The sequence below is a fragment of the Lobosporangium transversale genome (genome assembly GCF_002105155.1).
Source record: "Lobosporangium transversale strain NRRL 3116 chromosome Unknown BCR41scaffold_5, whole genome shotgun sequence".
NCBI lineage: Eukaryota > Fungi > Mortierellomycota > Mortierellomycetes > Mortierellales > Mortierellaceae > Lobosporangium > Lobosporangium transversale.
In genome coordinates this window covers 876,577-893,601 of record NW_019028983.1, presented here as the reverse complement: position 1 = coordinate 893,601, position 17,025 = coordinate 876,577, and the positions used below count along the sequence as shown (strand labels likewise).

General features: G+C 40.3%; 5 protein-coding genes across 5 annotated transcripts; 3 read left to right on the top strand and 2 right to left on the bottom strand.

The window, feature by feature from the left end:
- Positions 1 to 576: 576 nt before the first annotated feature.
- BCR41DRAFT_300658 (protein phosphatase 2A) lies at positions 577 to 1,961 on the top strand (the record flags this gene model as incomplete). Its single annotated transcript, XM_022020580.1, has 4 exons — positions 577 to 675; positions 892 to 1,275; positions 1,397 to 1,648; positions 1,770 to 1,961. The coding sequence occupies 4 exons, from the start codon at positions 577 to 579 to the stop codon at positions 1,959 to 1,961; spliced, it is 927 nt and encodes a 308-aa protein (XP_021884857.1).
- Positions 1,962 to 4,013: 2,052 nt separating this feature from the next.
- Positions 4,014 to 6,158, top strand: BCR41DRAFT_183566 (hypothetical protein). The gene is made up of 4 exons (XM_022019772.1): positions 4,014 to 4,483; positions 4,674 to 4,858; positions 4,958 to 5,992; positions 6,156 to 6,158. Exons 1-3 carry the CDS (start codon positions 4,045 to 4,047, stop codon positions 5,789 to 5,791), a joined length of 1,458 nt encoding a protein of 485 aa, XP_021884856.1. The 5' UTR covers positions 4,014 to 4,044; the 3' UTR covers positions 5,792 to 5,992; positions 6,156 to 6,158.
- A 227-nt stretch (positions 6,159 to 6,385) lies between these two features.
- On the top strand, positions 6,386 to 7,151 carry BCR41DRAFT_300469 (hypothetical protein; the record flags this gene model as incomplete). The annotated part of the gene is made up of 2 exons (XM_022020573.1): positions 6,386 to 6,925; positions 7,041 to 7,151. 2 exons carry the CDS (start codon positions 6,386 to 6,388, stop codon positions 7,149 to 7,151), a joined length of 651 nt encoding a protein of 216 aa, XP_021884855.1.
- A 907-nt stretch (positions 7,152 to 8,058) lies between these two features.
- Positions 8,059 to 11,695, bottom strand: BCR41DRAFT_294427 (chitin synthase-domain-containing protein; the record flags this gene model as incomplete). The annotated part of the gene is made up of 4 exons (XM_022020400.1): positions 8,059 to 9,051; positions 9,158 to 9,848; positions 9,981 to 11,196; positions 11,320 to 11,695. Coding segments are annotated over 4 exons (3,276 nt in total), but the record flags the coding sequence as incomplete, so codon positions are not given.
- A 2,100-nt stretch (positions 11,696 to 13,795) lies between these two features.
- On the bottom strand, positions 13,796 to 15,674 carry BCR41DRAFT_183588 (hypothetical protein). The gene is made up of 2 exons (XM_022019773.1): positions 15,090 to 15,674; positions 13,796 to 14,104 (listed from the first exon to the last, which is right to left on the bottom strand). The coding sequence occupies exons 1-2, from the start codon at positions 15,430 to 15,432 to the stop codon at positions 13,956 to 13,958; spliced, it is 492 nt and encodes a 163-aa protein (XP_021884853.1). The 5' UTR covers positions 15,433 to 15,674; the 3' UTR covers positions 13,796 to 13,955.
- Positions 15,675 to 17,025: the final 1,351 nt, after the last annotated feature.

The following is a 17,025-nucleotide window of genomic DNA, read 5'->3' as shown; positions in this document are numbered from 1 at the left end:
ATTGCTCATTGATATTGTCTTTCTTTATATGTCTATCGCCTTGAAGGCAGCAAATGAAGACGTGTTTTTGTGACAGCTTGACCCACTTGTATTTATCCAATTAATCATAATGTTGGGTGGATAAACATGGATATGTTCTTAATATATTCTCATTCTCTGTGAGGTTACATTCGTCACTTTTATCCTGTTGTTGTGAGTGAATGAAGGGGAATGGCACAAGCGACCTAGGAGGTCTAATGTTCCATGATCTAGAAGAGTTTCCATTTTCTGTCTCTATGCGAAATTCAATTAACACGTCTATTCTCTTGGAGTATGACATTTGTAATGATCATATTCTGTGATCTTCCTTTAATGGCAGTACAACATTGAGATGATGATATGTTAATTCGAATCTTTTATTTATTTTCATTTGCGTCACCGATCTAATTTGAATGATTTTTTTTTTTTTTTTTTTTTTTGAAAATATCATTACTATCTAGAAACGACAAATTTTCTTCATCGTGCTCTCTTTCTCATTACCACGTAATCACGATCCTATAATAATTTTGATTCAAAAGATAACTGTCTCAATCAGTCATGAGTCTCACGGATGTCAGCGATGTTGAGGGCTGGATTCAGCATCTCATGCAATGCAAACAACTTCCAGAAGCAGACATTAAGCGACTCTGTGAAAAGGTAATGCCAGAATAACATTGTAAAAAAAATGAGGGGAATAAAAAAACAACAGATTGCAAGTCGCGTGGTACTGTCAGTGTCATTATTTAGGAAAAACGGGAAACAACAGAAGGGAGGTTTTTTTTTGTGGACAGGCGATTGCCCATCTCCGACTAGTTGACCAACTTGATTAATCGATCACATTCACTTTAATGCTATTTAATATCCCTATTCTAGGCTCGAGAGATTCTGACTGAAGAGTCCAACGTCCAGCCTGTTCGCTGCCCTGTGACCGTCTGCGGTGATATTCATGGTCAATTTCACGACCTGATGGAGCTTTTCCGCATTGGAGGTAACTCGCCTGATACCAACTATTTGTTTATGGGTGATTATGTCGACCGCGGCTACTATTCTGTTGAGACTGTGACACTACTCGTTGCTCTCAAGGTTCGCTATAAGGACCGCGTCACGATTTTGAGAGGAAATCATGAATCGCGTCAGATCACTCAAGTATATGGATTCTACGACGAGTGCCTGCGAAAATATGGCAATGCTAATGTTTGGAAGGCGTTTACGGATCTATTCGATTATCTTCCTCTGACTGCTTTGATTGAGGACCAGGTAATTATTTTTGGGCTAAAGTCTGCTTTTAGATGCATGTTTGACACAACTGGACATTTGCGCTCACTCAAGCGTACAAAAAAAATAATGTCTTTTTTGCTTGTATAATTATCATCTCTAGATCTTCTGTCTCCATGGGGGCCTTTCTCCTTCAATCGACTCTCTTGACCACATTCGCCAATTGGACCGTATCCAGGAAGTACCACATGAAGGACCTATGTGTGATTTGCTCTGGTCTGATCCAGATGATCGCTGTGGGTGGGGTATTTCACCCAGAGGCGCCGGTTATACCTTTGGTCAGGACGTCTCAGAGACATTTAATCATAACAATGGATTAACTTTAATTGCGAGAGCGCATCAATTGGTCATGGAGGTAAAAGCAAAAAGAACAACTGATTCATTCATTTTGTCAATTTGGCGATTATCTAAAAAAAAAAAAAAAAAAAAAACTATTTTTTCTTACGTCTTTACATCCTATTCCATCATAACCATAGGGCTACAATTGGTGCCAGGACAGGAACGTAGTGACTATTTTTAGCGCACCCAACTATTGTTACCGGTGTGGCAATCAGGCCGCTATCATGGAGATTGATGAGCATCTCAAGTATACATTCCTGCAGTTTGATCCCGCTCCTCGTCGTGGCGAACCTCATGTCAGTCGCCATGTCCCGGATTATTTCCTTTAATCCCGAATCTGTACAGCTTCTACTTTTTCATCATTTTTTTATTATATTCATGGTAAGCTTACAAAGATCAAGAGCTTAATTTAGCAAAGGGGTTTTTTTTTTTTTTTTTTTTTTTTTTTTTGGAAAGTTGGCAATACTGACGCGTCTATTCTTTTGTTGATTTATTGATGTAATAGTAGACAGTTTTGACACCTATTTCATTGATCGTAACGAAACGAAAAAAGAACCATCAGTACGCTGTCCTTTCCTTGTATGAAAATAAAGTTTCCTTTTTTTTTTTTCTTTTTTTTGGAGATATCTGTCTGTTCTGTCTTCTCTATCTGTAACTATGCTTTGTAAATGAATATTAATACTGGAGTACTGGGTATCTCCGGAGATTGGTAAAGCAATGTGCATGTCATAACTGCACAGCGTTCAAGTCAGATAGAGTGGCAAGAGTCTTTCGATAGAGATGGATATAAAAATGTTACACAGCCGCCGAATATCTAAATCAAGAAAATGGACCAATGGAGTGCCTCCATTTATAGAAGTGGAACATTGAATTGAAAAAATTCATGCTAAAAATTTATTTCTTCTGCATGTACTCTGTACTACATCAAGTCAAGGTCCAATCTTTGCGCCAGAGAAAAAACGCAGATGGAAAAAAAAACGTGCTTCACATTTCTCTATTCATTTACGGGTGTCAAATAGGAGTTGGAATCATCCCATTCCAATGCCAAAGATCTTAATCCTTGAATTCGATATTCAAAATAAAGTAATTATTAACAGTGGCCGTAAAGTCCTTTGGGGATGTAGGTATTTTTAGTCAACAATGTTGTTAGATCCGGATAAATGCTATCTTAAAACGCTTGAAACCTATTCATACCAAGAGAATAGAAAAATTGGTGAATATCACTGAAGAAATCATCGACATGTTATCAATGTTAAACTCTTTATGTAAGTGACACTATACCTTCCTGGAATGCGTACCAGAAACAAAGGGCATCAAAGTCAGTAGCAGACACCAAGGTGGTGCTTGAGACCGTCGATATAAATATCTGACTCTCAAAGGTCAACTCAGGTAATAATGAATGGATGGGATACAAAAAAAAAAAAAAAAAAAAAAAAATGAAATAACTTAATCAGATTACTGGTGTAAGGAATGGTCGAGACCGAATCCTCTGTGGTTTGGTTTAAGGGTGATAAAAGCAAGGCAGATTCTTATAAGATAATACTATTGTTCTGTGGTGAGGGAGACCTGAACATGTGAACAATTTTTTAACCAAGCAGCAGACTTGCTTCAACTGTTTACGACAAGCGTGTTTGATTCTTACCATAATAAATTTTAAATAACACAATTTCAATAGGAGGTGAAGATCACTGCTTGATACTCACACATTTGGTTAGCTCTGTTTCAATTCCAAATGAACAGATGAACGCGAACTAACTGTTGGAACAAACTAACAGCACTCAGTCCTCGTCGATCCCATTGTTGCATTGCTTCTAGCGCGATCGAACCCTGTTCTGGTGAACACCTTACACAACAATGTGTACTTAAATCAAATACAATTGGTTCAAACGCCGAAAGGACGAGAGAGGGCGGGAATGATATCGTGTGCGAAAGTATACTTGAGCATGGAGTATCATCACCGAACCACATACAGACAATCTTTTTTTTTCCTATTTCTTTCTTCCTTTTTTTTTTTTTTTTTTTTAACTCATGCACATGGGTAAATCATTTGTTGCATTGTCGCTTCAATGAGCAAAAGAATGTCCTTTAATTCATTTAACTGCCTCATCTATTCAACTTGCCTCACTCGCCACAAACATTTGCATATCCCCCTGTTAAGCTTATAAATTAATTTATTCTAAAAAGAACGCGTGTTACATTTTTACGATAAACTTCAACTTGACTAAAGTGAAGCTTGCTTTTCTTATCCTTCTTACGCCAAAGATATCCCATTTCAAGTGAAACGATGAACCTCAATAACTACTCCATTCACTGTCGATACTAGATATTCGTCTCCTCATCTTCATTTTCTATCTCTTTCTCCTTTTTTTTTTTTTTTTTTTTTTTTTTTTTTGCTCCTGTTTCCGAGAAAGAATGGAACAGAGGCATAGCCACAAAAGTACACACAAAAGTCGTCAAACAGATCTTGGTAATAAACCTATACAAGATATACCTGATGCACCACTATTGGAAGAATCTCATCAATACTTGACTCATTCACATTCAAAATATCTACGGCAGTTGAAGCCTGAACAATCTCAATCTCAAGTTTATGATCAACAATATCAACAACAGGAACGAAAATACCATGGTTCTTCTGATGATTCAAGAGTTACACCAGAAATGCTAATAGTCTCAGCGGACATCCCCATCTTTGCTTCCTCTCATCAACACGGCTCTTTCGCTCGATCATCGAACCGCTCCCCTACTCCTACGCAAGCATCTGCTATCATTCTACCCACTCCAGTTGCGACTGACGACAAGGTGTTGAGGCATTCAACATTATCAACCTTGCAATCCCCTGTCATGAAAGGTATCACAGTTTTTTTTTCCTTTCCAAGCATGTTTCACTGTGTTACCTGCCTGGGCCATGAGATACGATTGGTTACTTCAACATTTTTTCTGCGATTGAATAGGGGAGAGGAAAAGAACAGCCCCATTCTTTTTTTTTTCTGACTTTTTATTTTCCTGCTTGATACTTTCGTCCTTGTCGCGTTGAATAGACCAAACAAGGAGAGGAACAACAATTGATCTTTATGGCTCTCAGCAGCAACGGTTCAGAGATGGAGAGTATCCATCAACTAGTCCGAAGTATCATGACGATCATCGTCGAAATGTTCGCTCTATAGGCCTGGTTGTTGACGATGACTATATGAAACATAGTATACAGCCATCAAATCATGAACATGTATGTCACTCTAGCTATTCCTTGACTGAACAAATAAGAATACACAGATCTGTTGATATACTATATGACAGACAGTGGTCATCGATTAAACATCAACAGAATGCTTCTTCCCTTTCTTCTTCCTCTTCTCTAAAGTACCAACAGGGGTCCGGCGTTCTGCAAAGGGAAGCTTCTTCATCCCTGTCCCTATCACGACATCAAAGACCTTCAAAGTCAGACCAAAGTCATCTTCACAAACATCTTCTATACCACTCTACACGCGAGCAATCATTTCCTCCATTTCATGATACAGAACTGCTCGATGGGCAACGAATCAAAGGATCTCAAAACTATAATCGGCATAGTTATTATATTGAACAGCAGGAAGTGCATCAGCAGCAGCAGAAAGACGGACAACCAAAACAGCATTATGATCACTATTATTTACGTAGTAATCATGGGAGTGGAAGTAAATCCAGGAGAGAATCACACTCATCGACAAGCAATATAGAGCAAAGAGACCCAACATGGGGTAATATACAACAAAGTCGCGATTGGCACGATGCTCATCTACAAGAAGAACACCACTACTATTATTCATATGATTACTTACGTGGTCAACGCCGTCTAGACAAAGATACTGTACCTTCAAGTAAAGGTCCGTATTCGAAATTAAACCAAGGAAGGCAACAAACAAATTCATTTGACACTATCAAGAGAAGGGCGTCCTACGATGATGACGACGATCATCTATGGCAGCGGCAGCGAAAAGAAAAAGTAATGGACATCTTGGTTGATGGTGATAAGGGGCAAACTCAACGACCAACTCTTCCGAGGCTATCTTTGCGTAGCTTCGGGGTCAAACAAAAAAGTTTAAAGCATTACGAACAGGATGAGCTGAAAGAAGACTCGGAGGGTGAGGATTCAAAAAAGGGAAAAAAGGAAGTGTATTAACCTCATTTTGGGATAAAGTAGTTCTAATGAAGTCACCATCTTTCTCTCTTACCTTCCAAAAAGCCCAATCCACGCTCTTTATAGCACAGCGCCATGAGAGCGTGTCCAATATTACCACACCAGCTTTAACAAGCGCTCAAAGACAATCAACTTTTGCAAACTTCCGAGGAAGCAGCTCAACCCTTTTGAAAGACTCAACCAGTAAGACAGTCGTTTGTATCATTAGATAGTAAGGTCTTCTAGGCGGCAAACAAACTTGCAGCATGATACCATGCCAGATGCAAGTTTTTTTAAAAAGAAATTATTGTGGTATTAATTTTTTTTTTTTTTTTTTTTTTTTTTTTTTTTTTTAAATCACTGAAAGATTCGAGCCTAGATGGCGACGATTCGTTTGAATTAAATCACACACGTTCTTGGACGACTTCTCAGCACGAACACCATAGTTTTAACAAAGCTGGAGTCATAGCTGATAGACTTCACAAGACTGAGTCAAAGCTCAAACTTGGTGAAGAAGGATATTATACAGTTGAAGATCTTGCGAAGCTGCATTCAATGTGGATAAATAATTACTATGCCACAAGATCGGAAGCTAAAATGGATGGAAGGAACTCTGGAGAACAAGGGAGACAGGCGTCTAGCATCAGTAATAATCCTTCTTCTCCTCGCTCAAAGGGCAAAGATAGAAAACACTACCATATATCCACAGCTACCAGCATTAGCAGCAGCAGCAGTAGAGATCTTAGAAGAAGCAAAGACCGTTCAGAACGGGAGCGGTGGAATGATGATAACGACAATGACAATGATGATAACGATTACAATGATTACAACGATTACAACGATACAGACATAGACGACAAGAGTAGTGATGACGGGGACGACGAGGATGATAATGAAATTAATAACAGCGATGCAAAAGAAGATGGAAACAGGCCGGAATCGCTTGAACCTGTCTCGTTCTCAAAGAGAAAGCGTGATGCCAAGTCAAATATTGTCAAACATCAGCAGAGACTTGGTTACAAGGGTAAAGATGGAAAGCTACTTCCTGAAGAAAAAAGACACAAATGTTCCGCTTGTGGGAAACGCTTCTCGAGACCAAGCCAACTAGAAACTCATAGGCTTACACACACGGGAGAGGTAAAGGAAGCAAGCATACAAGTTGCACTAACGAGCTCATGTTTTTTTTTTGTTAAACTATTTTTTCATAACTATTGATACTTTTTTTTTTTTTTTTTTTTTTTTTTTTTTATAGAAACCTCACGTTTGCTCATACTGTAACAAGGACTTTAATGTGGCCAGCAACCTCAAAAGACACATACGAACTCATCTTAAATCCACACGAGGCGTACTTAAAGCCGATTAATAATATCACCTTTTTTTTTTTTTTTTTTTCTGAGAAAGAGGCCGCAAAATACGTTAATAATTGTTAGTAAAGAGGAATGAAACATTCCTCAGTAAGCTGAAAGTGCTGATGACCATCCATGCTTCAAAGTTCTACTATTAATCATGATTGTGAGCTTGAAAGCCCTTGGATCAAAAAAATGGGCAATTTTTTTCCACAATGGAAAGGAGGGAGCATCTTCCCGCTGAATCGATTTCGTAGAGTTCTTTTTTTATTTTATGAAGCAAATAATTATGATAATGTATTCTAAGAGTAGGATTGTTGACTAGGGCAAGGTTGCTCGCTTGCACCGATTTGAATTATTGAAAAGAGAATGTAATGCGTGTAAATAGTTTTGAAGTCTAAAAAATATTCAGAGTTCTTTTGCACCATGCTTGTGATACTATGAATCTTGTCGTGACAAAGGTGATGCGGGCCTTGATGGTGCTCGTGTGTCAATCGAATTTAAGCGAGGGCCAGTTGGAGGCATGGGAGGAGGTGTGTAGTTCTGCTTGGGAGATGATGTGTGCTGCCGATTGGGGATGTGACCCGCTGCTGGTGGTGTCAGCGTGGACATTCGGTCTGGATTGTTGAACTGATACATACTTTGTCTACCTATCGTTCCACCAGGTGCAGGAGCATGCATGTTCATCAAAGGAATTGAGTCCAGGCCGGAGCTTGGGTACACAGGAGCATCTGAGAGCGAGTATCCTCCGGTGGATGCAGACGATCCAGAGGTCATTTGTCTTGCAAAAGGTTGCGAACTATCACCAGTCCTACGTGAGCTTGAACTCTCGTCCGAAAGCTCCTCTTCTCTTACTTGACTCATCCAATCCTCACCGGAATCCGAAACCAGGAATTGGGGCGTAGGCAGCCCAGCCAAAATGGCTGCCTTCTGGCGACGTTCTTTCTCCCATTCACCCCATCGCTTCATTGTGATGCTAGAGCTGTCAAATTGACCCTCCTTTGCACTGTGATCGCCTCCAGCTGTTTCGCCAGCAACCATACGGGTCTGACCCCAACTAAAATCGTCAAAGTGCCAGTAAGCGTAAGCAGGCAGGACAAAGTTCCAGATAAAGATCGAGCACAGGTAAACCAACATCCATCCAACATAGACCATCTTGCGAGAAGTCATCACAATCAAAACTGCAGGCAATCCCAAAATGGCTGCCAACAGGAGCAGAGGAACAGTCGTATCAGGGATCGATTCATCATGTGAGATGGCGCGATAGATTGAGATAGTGACCAAATAAATAGTGAAGGAAATAGCAGCAGGCAAGACTACAGTTCCAACCAACTCCATGAAAATAACAAACTGCATCGAGAAACAGAAAGTACCGCACAGGTCACGAACGAGGACCAACTCTAACAGATTATGAATGGTTGAATTGATCCAACGACGACGTTGCGACAGCAAAATCTTGAATGTATCAGGGACAACAGTTTTGCAGATTGCTTGAGGTACAAACATCATCTTGCGTTTGGGGAACGTCCTCAACATGAGCGTACTTAGATAACGATCCTCTCCCAACAACAGCAAATTCTTCTTGTGAAGAGTATCAACAACATTTTCGGAGTAGTGTTCGACAATATCAGGATTGGCCAGGATTGGAACCCAGTAGCCGTTACCACCCTTAGGCGCCTTGATACGGTACATGCAAAAGCATCCTGGCAGACAAGTAACGCCTCCAAACATAGACTCGAAAGCCTTGGACATGTGATGTGAGATATAGTACTCAAAAACTTGGATCATGCTCACCCAAGAGTCAGTCTTGTTGGCAATTTTGGTTTCTCCACACAGACCCATAATCTCATGATCATGGGCCATGGCTGCAATCATACGGGTTAGTGAATCAGGGTAAACCTTGGTATCAGCATCCACCTTTTAAAGGGCAAAAGACCAATGAAGATTTCAAGTTAGAAGCTAATCTTTTTTTTTTTTTTTTTTTTTTTCCGCACTTTGCTACAAAACAGTTGAATAGACTTACCATGAGCACAATCTCATATCGATCTGCAGAAACTCCTGTGAGGCGCCAAATAGTGTTGAAGAATTCGTATTCGAACGATGTCATACGCTCGTCAAACATAACGTGTTGCAAGAATCCCATCAGAATGATCTGAGAGTCACGCTTTCCTCTGTTACCGGGCTTAGGCATGTTCTGTTCCGTAGGACCTCCAACCTTTACAATCACGCACATTGGGACACGCTTTTGAAGCTTCTTATCTGGGACCGTCTCATCATCATACTTGTAGAACCCGGCATAGACTTTGGCCATGTTGTGACGCTTAGTACCATCCGCAATAGCAACGTACGAGTGGGCAACGACTTCGTCACGTGGCACAAGGTCATCCTGCATCATCGAAAGACAAATATCCGGGGTTGACATGTTGTTACCAGCTCCGATAATCATGCCATCACAAATAACAACGATTAATTTATGTGAATTAGGGTAATCGGTTGTGGCAATCGAATCCAAAGTCGTGCGAAGTCCATCAATGCCCTCTGAATAACAAGTGACCAAGGCCATAGTGTGAATCAGGGGGAAATTAAAAGGCTGATAGGATACAGGGGGCTGAGGGATGAGAAATGGTGTCGTAGGCATAGGGCAGTTGGATTGCTGAATTGCAGTGGAGGATGAAGTTGAAGAGCGCCGGGAGATATTGCGCAAGCCTCCAAAGCTGTGCACGCTGGCAGGCCTCATGGGATTAGGAACTGGTGGCGGCGATGGAGGAGGAGTGCCATTTGGACCTGGGGACTGGTTCAGATAAGAACCGCGGTTCAAAGAAGTACTAGATGCAGCAGATGCTGACAGAAATGCGGGATTGATGCCTGGTGAGCCGGGAGGCGTGTATGGTTTACCAAAGGCAGCACCAGGGCGATTAAAGATCGATACAGGCCTAGCACTAGGAGTACCGAGCGACGGTGCTACTAAACTGTTAGAAGAACCAGGATTGCTAGTAGTAGGAGTGAAACGAGAGGTAGTAGGAAAGAAGGTTGAACGTTTGGCGCCAGCAAAGGCAGGTCGGTTGATATCAGAGCTCCATGCTTCGATTTGCTCTGCACGTTTCATACGATCCTGATAGGTCTCATTTTCAAAACCACCTAGGCGATGGCTCAGGAACCAGCCGAAGAACACAGCCAAGAAGAACTTGATGAATACAACACCAAGAATGATGACCAACGAAACGTAGGTGATTACATCTGAGGTCACACAGCCAATCGTCTTGGAATCCATGGCACCAACACGAGCAATTTGCTTTAAGCAGTCACCGACATGGGTCATCTTTTTTTGAACAAAGAGAAACGAGAGATCCCTGCGAAGGCGAATGGTCCCGTTACGAAGGGCATTAATGCTCTCATCCACAGTGAATTCAGGCTTGATCCAGTTTAGAATATCTGCATCAATCACATCGCCATCATATGCAAAGAATGCGCGATCAGGGTTCGTGATGTTTTCCCATGTGTAGTAAGCTGGGGCATTGTATTTGCTCTTGAGCGAACTCCAGGAATCACGAACGGGTTGAGAAGTATGGCAAGCATTAATGCCTCTTTCATAGGTAGTGTTGTAGTCAGTAGGACTGTTAATACTACGCATGATACATGGGAAGTAGAAGTTAGCCTGGCTGTCGGTCGGAGCTGCAGGAGCGTTACGCCTAATCAATCCATCACAAGCGCCTCCAGCAGCGTCCTGGAATAAGAATGACGCGTCCTTGCCTTTAGCTGCGTAGACTCCTTCTGCATTCATAATATCAACACTCTCGCTCGAAACATCCCTGTTCAGTGGCGGGTGCATAAAAACAGGTTCGCCGTTTCCATTATCCTGTGCAGTGAAGTAATAGCCCATGCCATGGACAATCACATCTTCGGATCTCGATCCAGCAACAAACTTGCCGCTCTGTTCGTCCTGACACAGTGCTTGTTGAAGTCCAAATGTCAAAAATGCAACAGCCAAAACCATTAACACAATCAAAGATACCAACGCAATCTTTTCGCGCCATGCTCGCTGAATCTCCGGTGTATGCATACCTAAATTGTCAAGTAAGCGGACAATGACACATCTTTAGACGATATTCTTTGTCATATAGACGTTTGTTTTTGAACTGTTTACAAAAAAAAAAAAAAAAAAAAAAACTTGGAACCACTCCTTACCACACTTGCTCAGAAGCGCTGCTGGAAAACAGCACGTGATAGCATTGTAATATATAACCCATTTAGAAGGCCACTCCCGCTTTTTCTCCTTGAGCGGATCCTTAAGGTCTGGGATGATCTTACGCTTGGGAGCATTCGTTTTTACCTTGGCTCGCGAATGCCCAGGTTTCTCAATTTCACGACCAAGCACACTCTTGCCACGACGAAGGCCGGCAGATCGGTTGGGGACGGCTGCTCCGGTTGGGTCAGTACCTGTGGTAGAAGGCTGTACTCTTACATGAGATCCATCCAAGTTTTGTGTCACGTTTCTATAAAAGTATTGTGGATGGTTGCGGTCAACACGTTCACGCTCGGGCCGGACAAGCGATTTTTGGCGGCGAAAGTTTGTGTTGCCTCGAGCTCTGGTGTCAATAGTCAAACCAGCCTGGGACTGGCGGCGGATCTGAGGCTCAGCATAAGTCACTGTTTGACCTTCCAGGTCCTGATAGGGCTGGTCCATACTATGGAAAAAATATAGGAGAAATAAGTGTTAATCTGGGATCCACTGTATTCTCTTTTTGTTTCTTTTTTTTTTTTTTTTTTTTTTTTTAATTAAATAACTTTGAATTATTGAAAGATAAGAAAGCATATGGCTTTTACGAAATTGATAAAAAGGAGTGAGGCACAGACTACGAATGAGTGAGATCCTAGATATGAAATTAAGTGAATAAGGAAATAAAGGGAAAAAGAGCTTTTGTTCAAGAGTTTTGGAAGATTATGAAAGGGATTTTGCAGGACGACTCTGTCACATCCCAATATAGATTATGGTATAATGAGATTGTCAGGGCCAGGCTGGGATAGAATTAACAAAAAACTAGCTATGGACCCGAAGTCAGCAAGCGTTGGAGGATCGAGTAGAGTGTAATCAGATAGAGGTGGCATTGGGAATATGAAAACAATCACGACATCAGCTCATGGCAGCGTACAATCCCGGTAGCGAATCATAGTTCGCCAGTCAGGGCTAGTATTCCGAACTGTCAAACAAGCATATAATGACGATACAGAAGAAAAGAGCCCAAGAACTTCTTTTTTTTTTTTTTTTCCAATAAGCAGTCAACATCATGGTGCCTGACATGTTGGAGCAAAAAAATAGCTTTTTGAAAGAATGGACACCTGACTTTTTCTCTTAATATTGGATGATGAGCCTGATAGTTTGCCAGCATGTTCAAGAATACGTAAATGAACAACTTGGTCATTATCGGAATCATATAAGCAGGATGTCACCCATCGCTCTCTTCATTATTAATATAAAATCCCATAGCCAAAAATAATCATACACGGAGATCTTGTGCATTTTTACAAATCACGATCCATGCCCATGCTAAAGACCAGGACAAAAAAAATTTAAGGAGACTGAGAGATAAAAATATTACACGTTGAAGAGAGAAAAAAAAAAAAAAAAAAAAAAAAAAAGGGACCAGAAGTGGGAGATTGAATGGGTGAATGTGGTAGAGCAGGGAGGTCTTTGCTTGATGCATGCCGATATGTAATAAGGATGGGCGCAGTAGGTGTGGATAGAGTGAATATTGGATAATGAAAAAAGGAAAAACTGGATTCGAGCGATCATCGAGTATCCGAGTGTAGAATATTGGTCGAGGCTTGTTGAATTACTGTGTCTTACCTTGACGAAGTTCAATGCAAGTAGGTGGGGAAATAAAAGAGGGAAGGAAAAAAAAAAAAAAAAAAAGGTCTGTCCAGCAACTATGAAAAGAGAGTAAAGAAAATTAGGGGAAGTGGTTTCTGATTAGTATGATGAGACTATTTTCTGATCATTTGAAAGAGTTGTAAAAAGAATTAAAAATATGAAATAAGGAAGGTAAAAAAAAAAAAAAAAAAAAAAAGGAAAAGGGAGGAGAGAAGAGAAATAGAGAAAGGATTGCATGCACATGCCATGCCCTAAGTTTAGTTGAGTCCTCCTACAAGGCCAACACAGAAAAACAGCGGACCAAGGGTATAACGATGATGACGATATTGATGACAAGCACAGAAAAAAGGTGTGATGCCCCTGTTGGATCATGCTTTTCATCGGACACAGACAACGTGATGCCTTTGTCTGTTGCCCAACTGTGATTACAACCACGTTCACTCACACCCACTACAATGATAAAAATAGGACTAGAAGAAACACCAAAATCATCAAATTAAAACTATCCAGAGAAGCAATGTGTAAGATCAAGCTGATAGGGGTGCTGCCTTTTGTCAAGAAAACACCGGCCAACATGCATTGAATATTCCATGCATTCGTCATCACAGCGTAAAAATAAAATATGAAAAAAAATAAATAAAAAAAATAAAAAAATAAATAAAAAAAAACAAAAGAATGAAGATGGGCCAATCCAATTATATAAACAAAGACTACCTTTGCCTGTAGTGTCGATTTTGCTTCACAATCAATTAATTGAAAATCTGAAAATAAAAAGATTAAGCAAGCAAGGAATAAGAGAACAAGAAAGGAATACGTGAGTATGAGAGAGGAGGGTGAAGCATTGAATAGGAAATCTGAATGGTCTCGGTTGCAAAGTTCAAAATTAAGAGAAGGAGACAGAAAAGAAACAAAGTGGAGTGAGAACAAGCAAAAGTGAAGCAACTACGTTCACTCACGCCAATAATAGTAACATTGACGCGTGCCATGCTGTCGGTTCAGGGATGAAGGGTTTGCAATGCCTCATGTTTGCATAAAAAAACGGATCGACAGGGATAATTGATGGCAAGGAATAGTATTCCCATCCCAAATCTTCCAAGAATCCTATCAAACAACCCATGTTGACAAGTATGAAAGCGAAGAGAAAAGGGGGAGAGTATATTTATACGAAATAATGCAACATGCGGCATGCAGATTCAATAGGTTTCTTAAAGCCAACAAAAAGTTTTTCTGTATTAGCGTATTAGCCAGATTGTGTTATTAGAAAAAGGAAGACTGCTCAGGATGACAGGTTGTGAGATGAATTAAGGGAGCATGCAGTTTTTTTATCAGACCACAGTAGAAACTAAACCCAAATAGGAGAGCAGTGTTCTAGATATAAAAATAATACGACTGCACATGCGCACAAGACAAGGGGAGGGGGCACCAAATAAGATTGAGCAAGGGCATAGAATAATAAAGATCGCAAGAAAGGGTTGAAGATAAAAAAAAAAGCCTTGTCGGTTGGTAGTGTGGACAAAAAGGGGTCGCAGACCGGTCTCTCTTATGAATATGAGAGTTGAGAAGGCACGTATCGTACGTTAATAGATACCACGCGCCCAACCGCACTTTTATACAAATAGATAGATTGGCAAAGGAGGTGCCAGGAAAAAATGTTGAAAACAACAGTAAAAATAAAAATGGTCTCCTTACCTGGATGGGTCTCAGAGCCGATACTGCCTGTACAATTAATATGATTAATATGTGAAGAAAAAAATAAAATAAAATAAAATGAATAAGACACAGCGAATCAGTAAATAGTCTCCTGTCATTGTGAGTGGTGGAGATATGGTTAAAAATAAAAAGAGGCGAATTGTTCACCAGACAGCCAAAACATCCGATCAGTTTGTCTCTGAAAAATATTGGCATGTTTAAACAAGAACCAGGGGTATAAAAAAAAAAAAAAAAAAAAAAAAAATAGCACTGGGGTTCGTACTCCAGCAGTTGATGGCGTATGAAGAGATGTGTAAAGTGATGTATGTGATGGATAGAAGATGAGCTACAATCATCAAGTGCATGCAATGTGCTTTTGATGAAACTGATGATGTACCTTGGAATGTGTAAGGTGGTTGCTTGCAAAGATTGCGATTACAGGTGGATGAATGTATTAAAAAGTAAGTGTTCGTATTATTGTTGTTGCTAGCAGAGGTAAGAGAATTAAATGAATGATGAATGAAGAGTTGGAATGAATGTATTGATGTATGAAGGAAAAGGGCGGAGGAGGAGAGGGAAGGGACCTCTTTGCGATGCAAGGTCAGGGCAAGGAAGGGGTGCGATGCTTGTGGAGGAAGAAAAGAAGAAAAAGGGGAAAAGACAGAGACAAAGACAAAGAGGGGAAGAGAAAAGAGAATGGAAGAAAGAGAAGTCATCTTTTTTCTGATAGACTTTACCATACCCCTGCAAACCACTCTCACACACACGTCAATAAAGAAGAACAGCCAGTCTGTTTGTATGAAGGAAAGACTGTATGGGATGGTTACCAGGAATCTTCAAACAACAGCAACTGGAGTGAGACACCATTCATTCATGACAACGTCAATAAAATTAAGAATAATTATAATTGCGAACCACTGACGAGTGCCTGTGCCTTAAAAAAAAATCATCTTTTTTTTTGGTTGGGAAAAAAAGAAGGACGGGAAAAATTTTTTGCTCTCTCTTCCCTCTCTCTTCCTCTACACACTCTTATAATCATTCACGTACATGTACACAGACTGGGGTTGAATCCTTAACTTGACACATTGCAAAGTATCCTCGACTCCATTTATTCTGGTACCCCGCCCCCCCCCCTCCCTCCAAACTGTTTTACTTCCTCTTCATGGCATGTAATATTCAAACATATACACATTATGTTGTATACATCGATTCATTTACAAAAGCATTTTATTATGGACACACTATATCAATGTTGGTGTTGGACATTCTTTTTTATTTTTTATTTTTTTAACCTTGGTTCTCCTGCCCTGGTCCTAGTCTTGGTCTGGTTGTTTGTCTGGTAATAAAACCAAACAAAACCTTATTTTATTAATTTCCTGCGTAGCCCTTTTTTTTTTTTTTAAACAGATGAATGTACTTTGCGCCAAATGACTCTGCGCTTTGGGACATCCTCTCCTGCCTGGGCCTCTCCCTCATCTACAGAACATGGTAGGACAAAGGATTTGCCATGCGACAAGAGCTCAGAGGAAAGCATACGCTACTACGCTACTACGCTACTGTACACATCTTTAAAAGAATTAAATAGTGAGTAAAACAGTCTCAGTCATCTTGCACCCATGTCACTGATCAGTTATGCACTGTTTACCTTTCTGCAAGACTCCTAAAATATAGCTGCATCTTGAAGCCAGATGTATAATTCAAGGCAGTGCGTATATATATATATACAAAGATCCGCGATATTTATGTTTAGACAAACAGATGGACAAGCCGAAGAAGCCGCGTAGGTAATGTTTTTATTTGCTTTACTGGCTCCTATAACTTTATATCAATATTTAAAATTCTCTCAATATGACAAAGGCGTGGCTCTTGGGTTCTATGCGGAATACTTTTTTTTTTTTTTTCTTTATTTTTAGAATTCTGTGATTGTGCTCTTTTGGACAGGGCTCTCATCAAAGGTATGGCACGTCCGTGAGTTTTTTTATTTAATTTTATCGGGATATTCGGTAATTGTAGAAATAGGAAGGTATGCATGTAACATGAAAATATACAATTCACTACTTATCTCTTGAAAAGAAACACCATTGGCTGCACAACAGGATGCGTCAAGACACCTTGGTTTGCTTAGCTCGTTTACTTTTTAATTTCAAGTTTGTTCAGTAGTATGGAGTGTCGATCAGCTCTTGTAACTCCTAAGGGGACCTTGTCTTCATTTGCTCTCATCTTCTTGATGGCCCTTCAAAAATGTACATGTGCCTTAGCTCCCATCATCTCACTTTGAATAAAGTTAGAATAACAACCTGTAATGCGTGATATCACGTCTCAGGGCAGCATTC

Coding starts and splice junctions, on each gene's coding strand:
- BCR41DRAFT_183588 (XM_022019773.1), bottom strand. CDS start 15,432: ATGGTAAAGTCTATCAGAAAAAAGATGACTTCTCTTTCTTCCATTCTC. Junction 14,105..15,089: donor ACCACCTTACACATTCCAAG/GTACATCATCAG, acceptor GTTGTTTGATAG/GATTCTTGGAAGATTTGGGA.
- BCR41DRAFT_183566 (XM_022019772.1), top strand. CDS start 4,045: ATGGAACAGAGGCATAGCCACAAAAGTACACACAAAAGTCGTCAAACA. Junction 4,484..4,673: donor GCAATCCCCTGTCATGAAAG/GTATCACAGTTT, acceptor CGCGTTGAATAG/ACCAAACAAGGAGAGGAACA. Junction 4,859..4,957: donor AGCCATCAAATCATGAACAT/GTATGTCACTCT, acceptor AAACATCAACAG/AATGCTTCTTCCCTTTCTTC.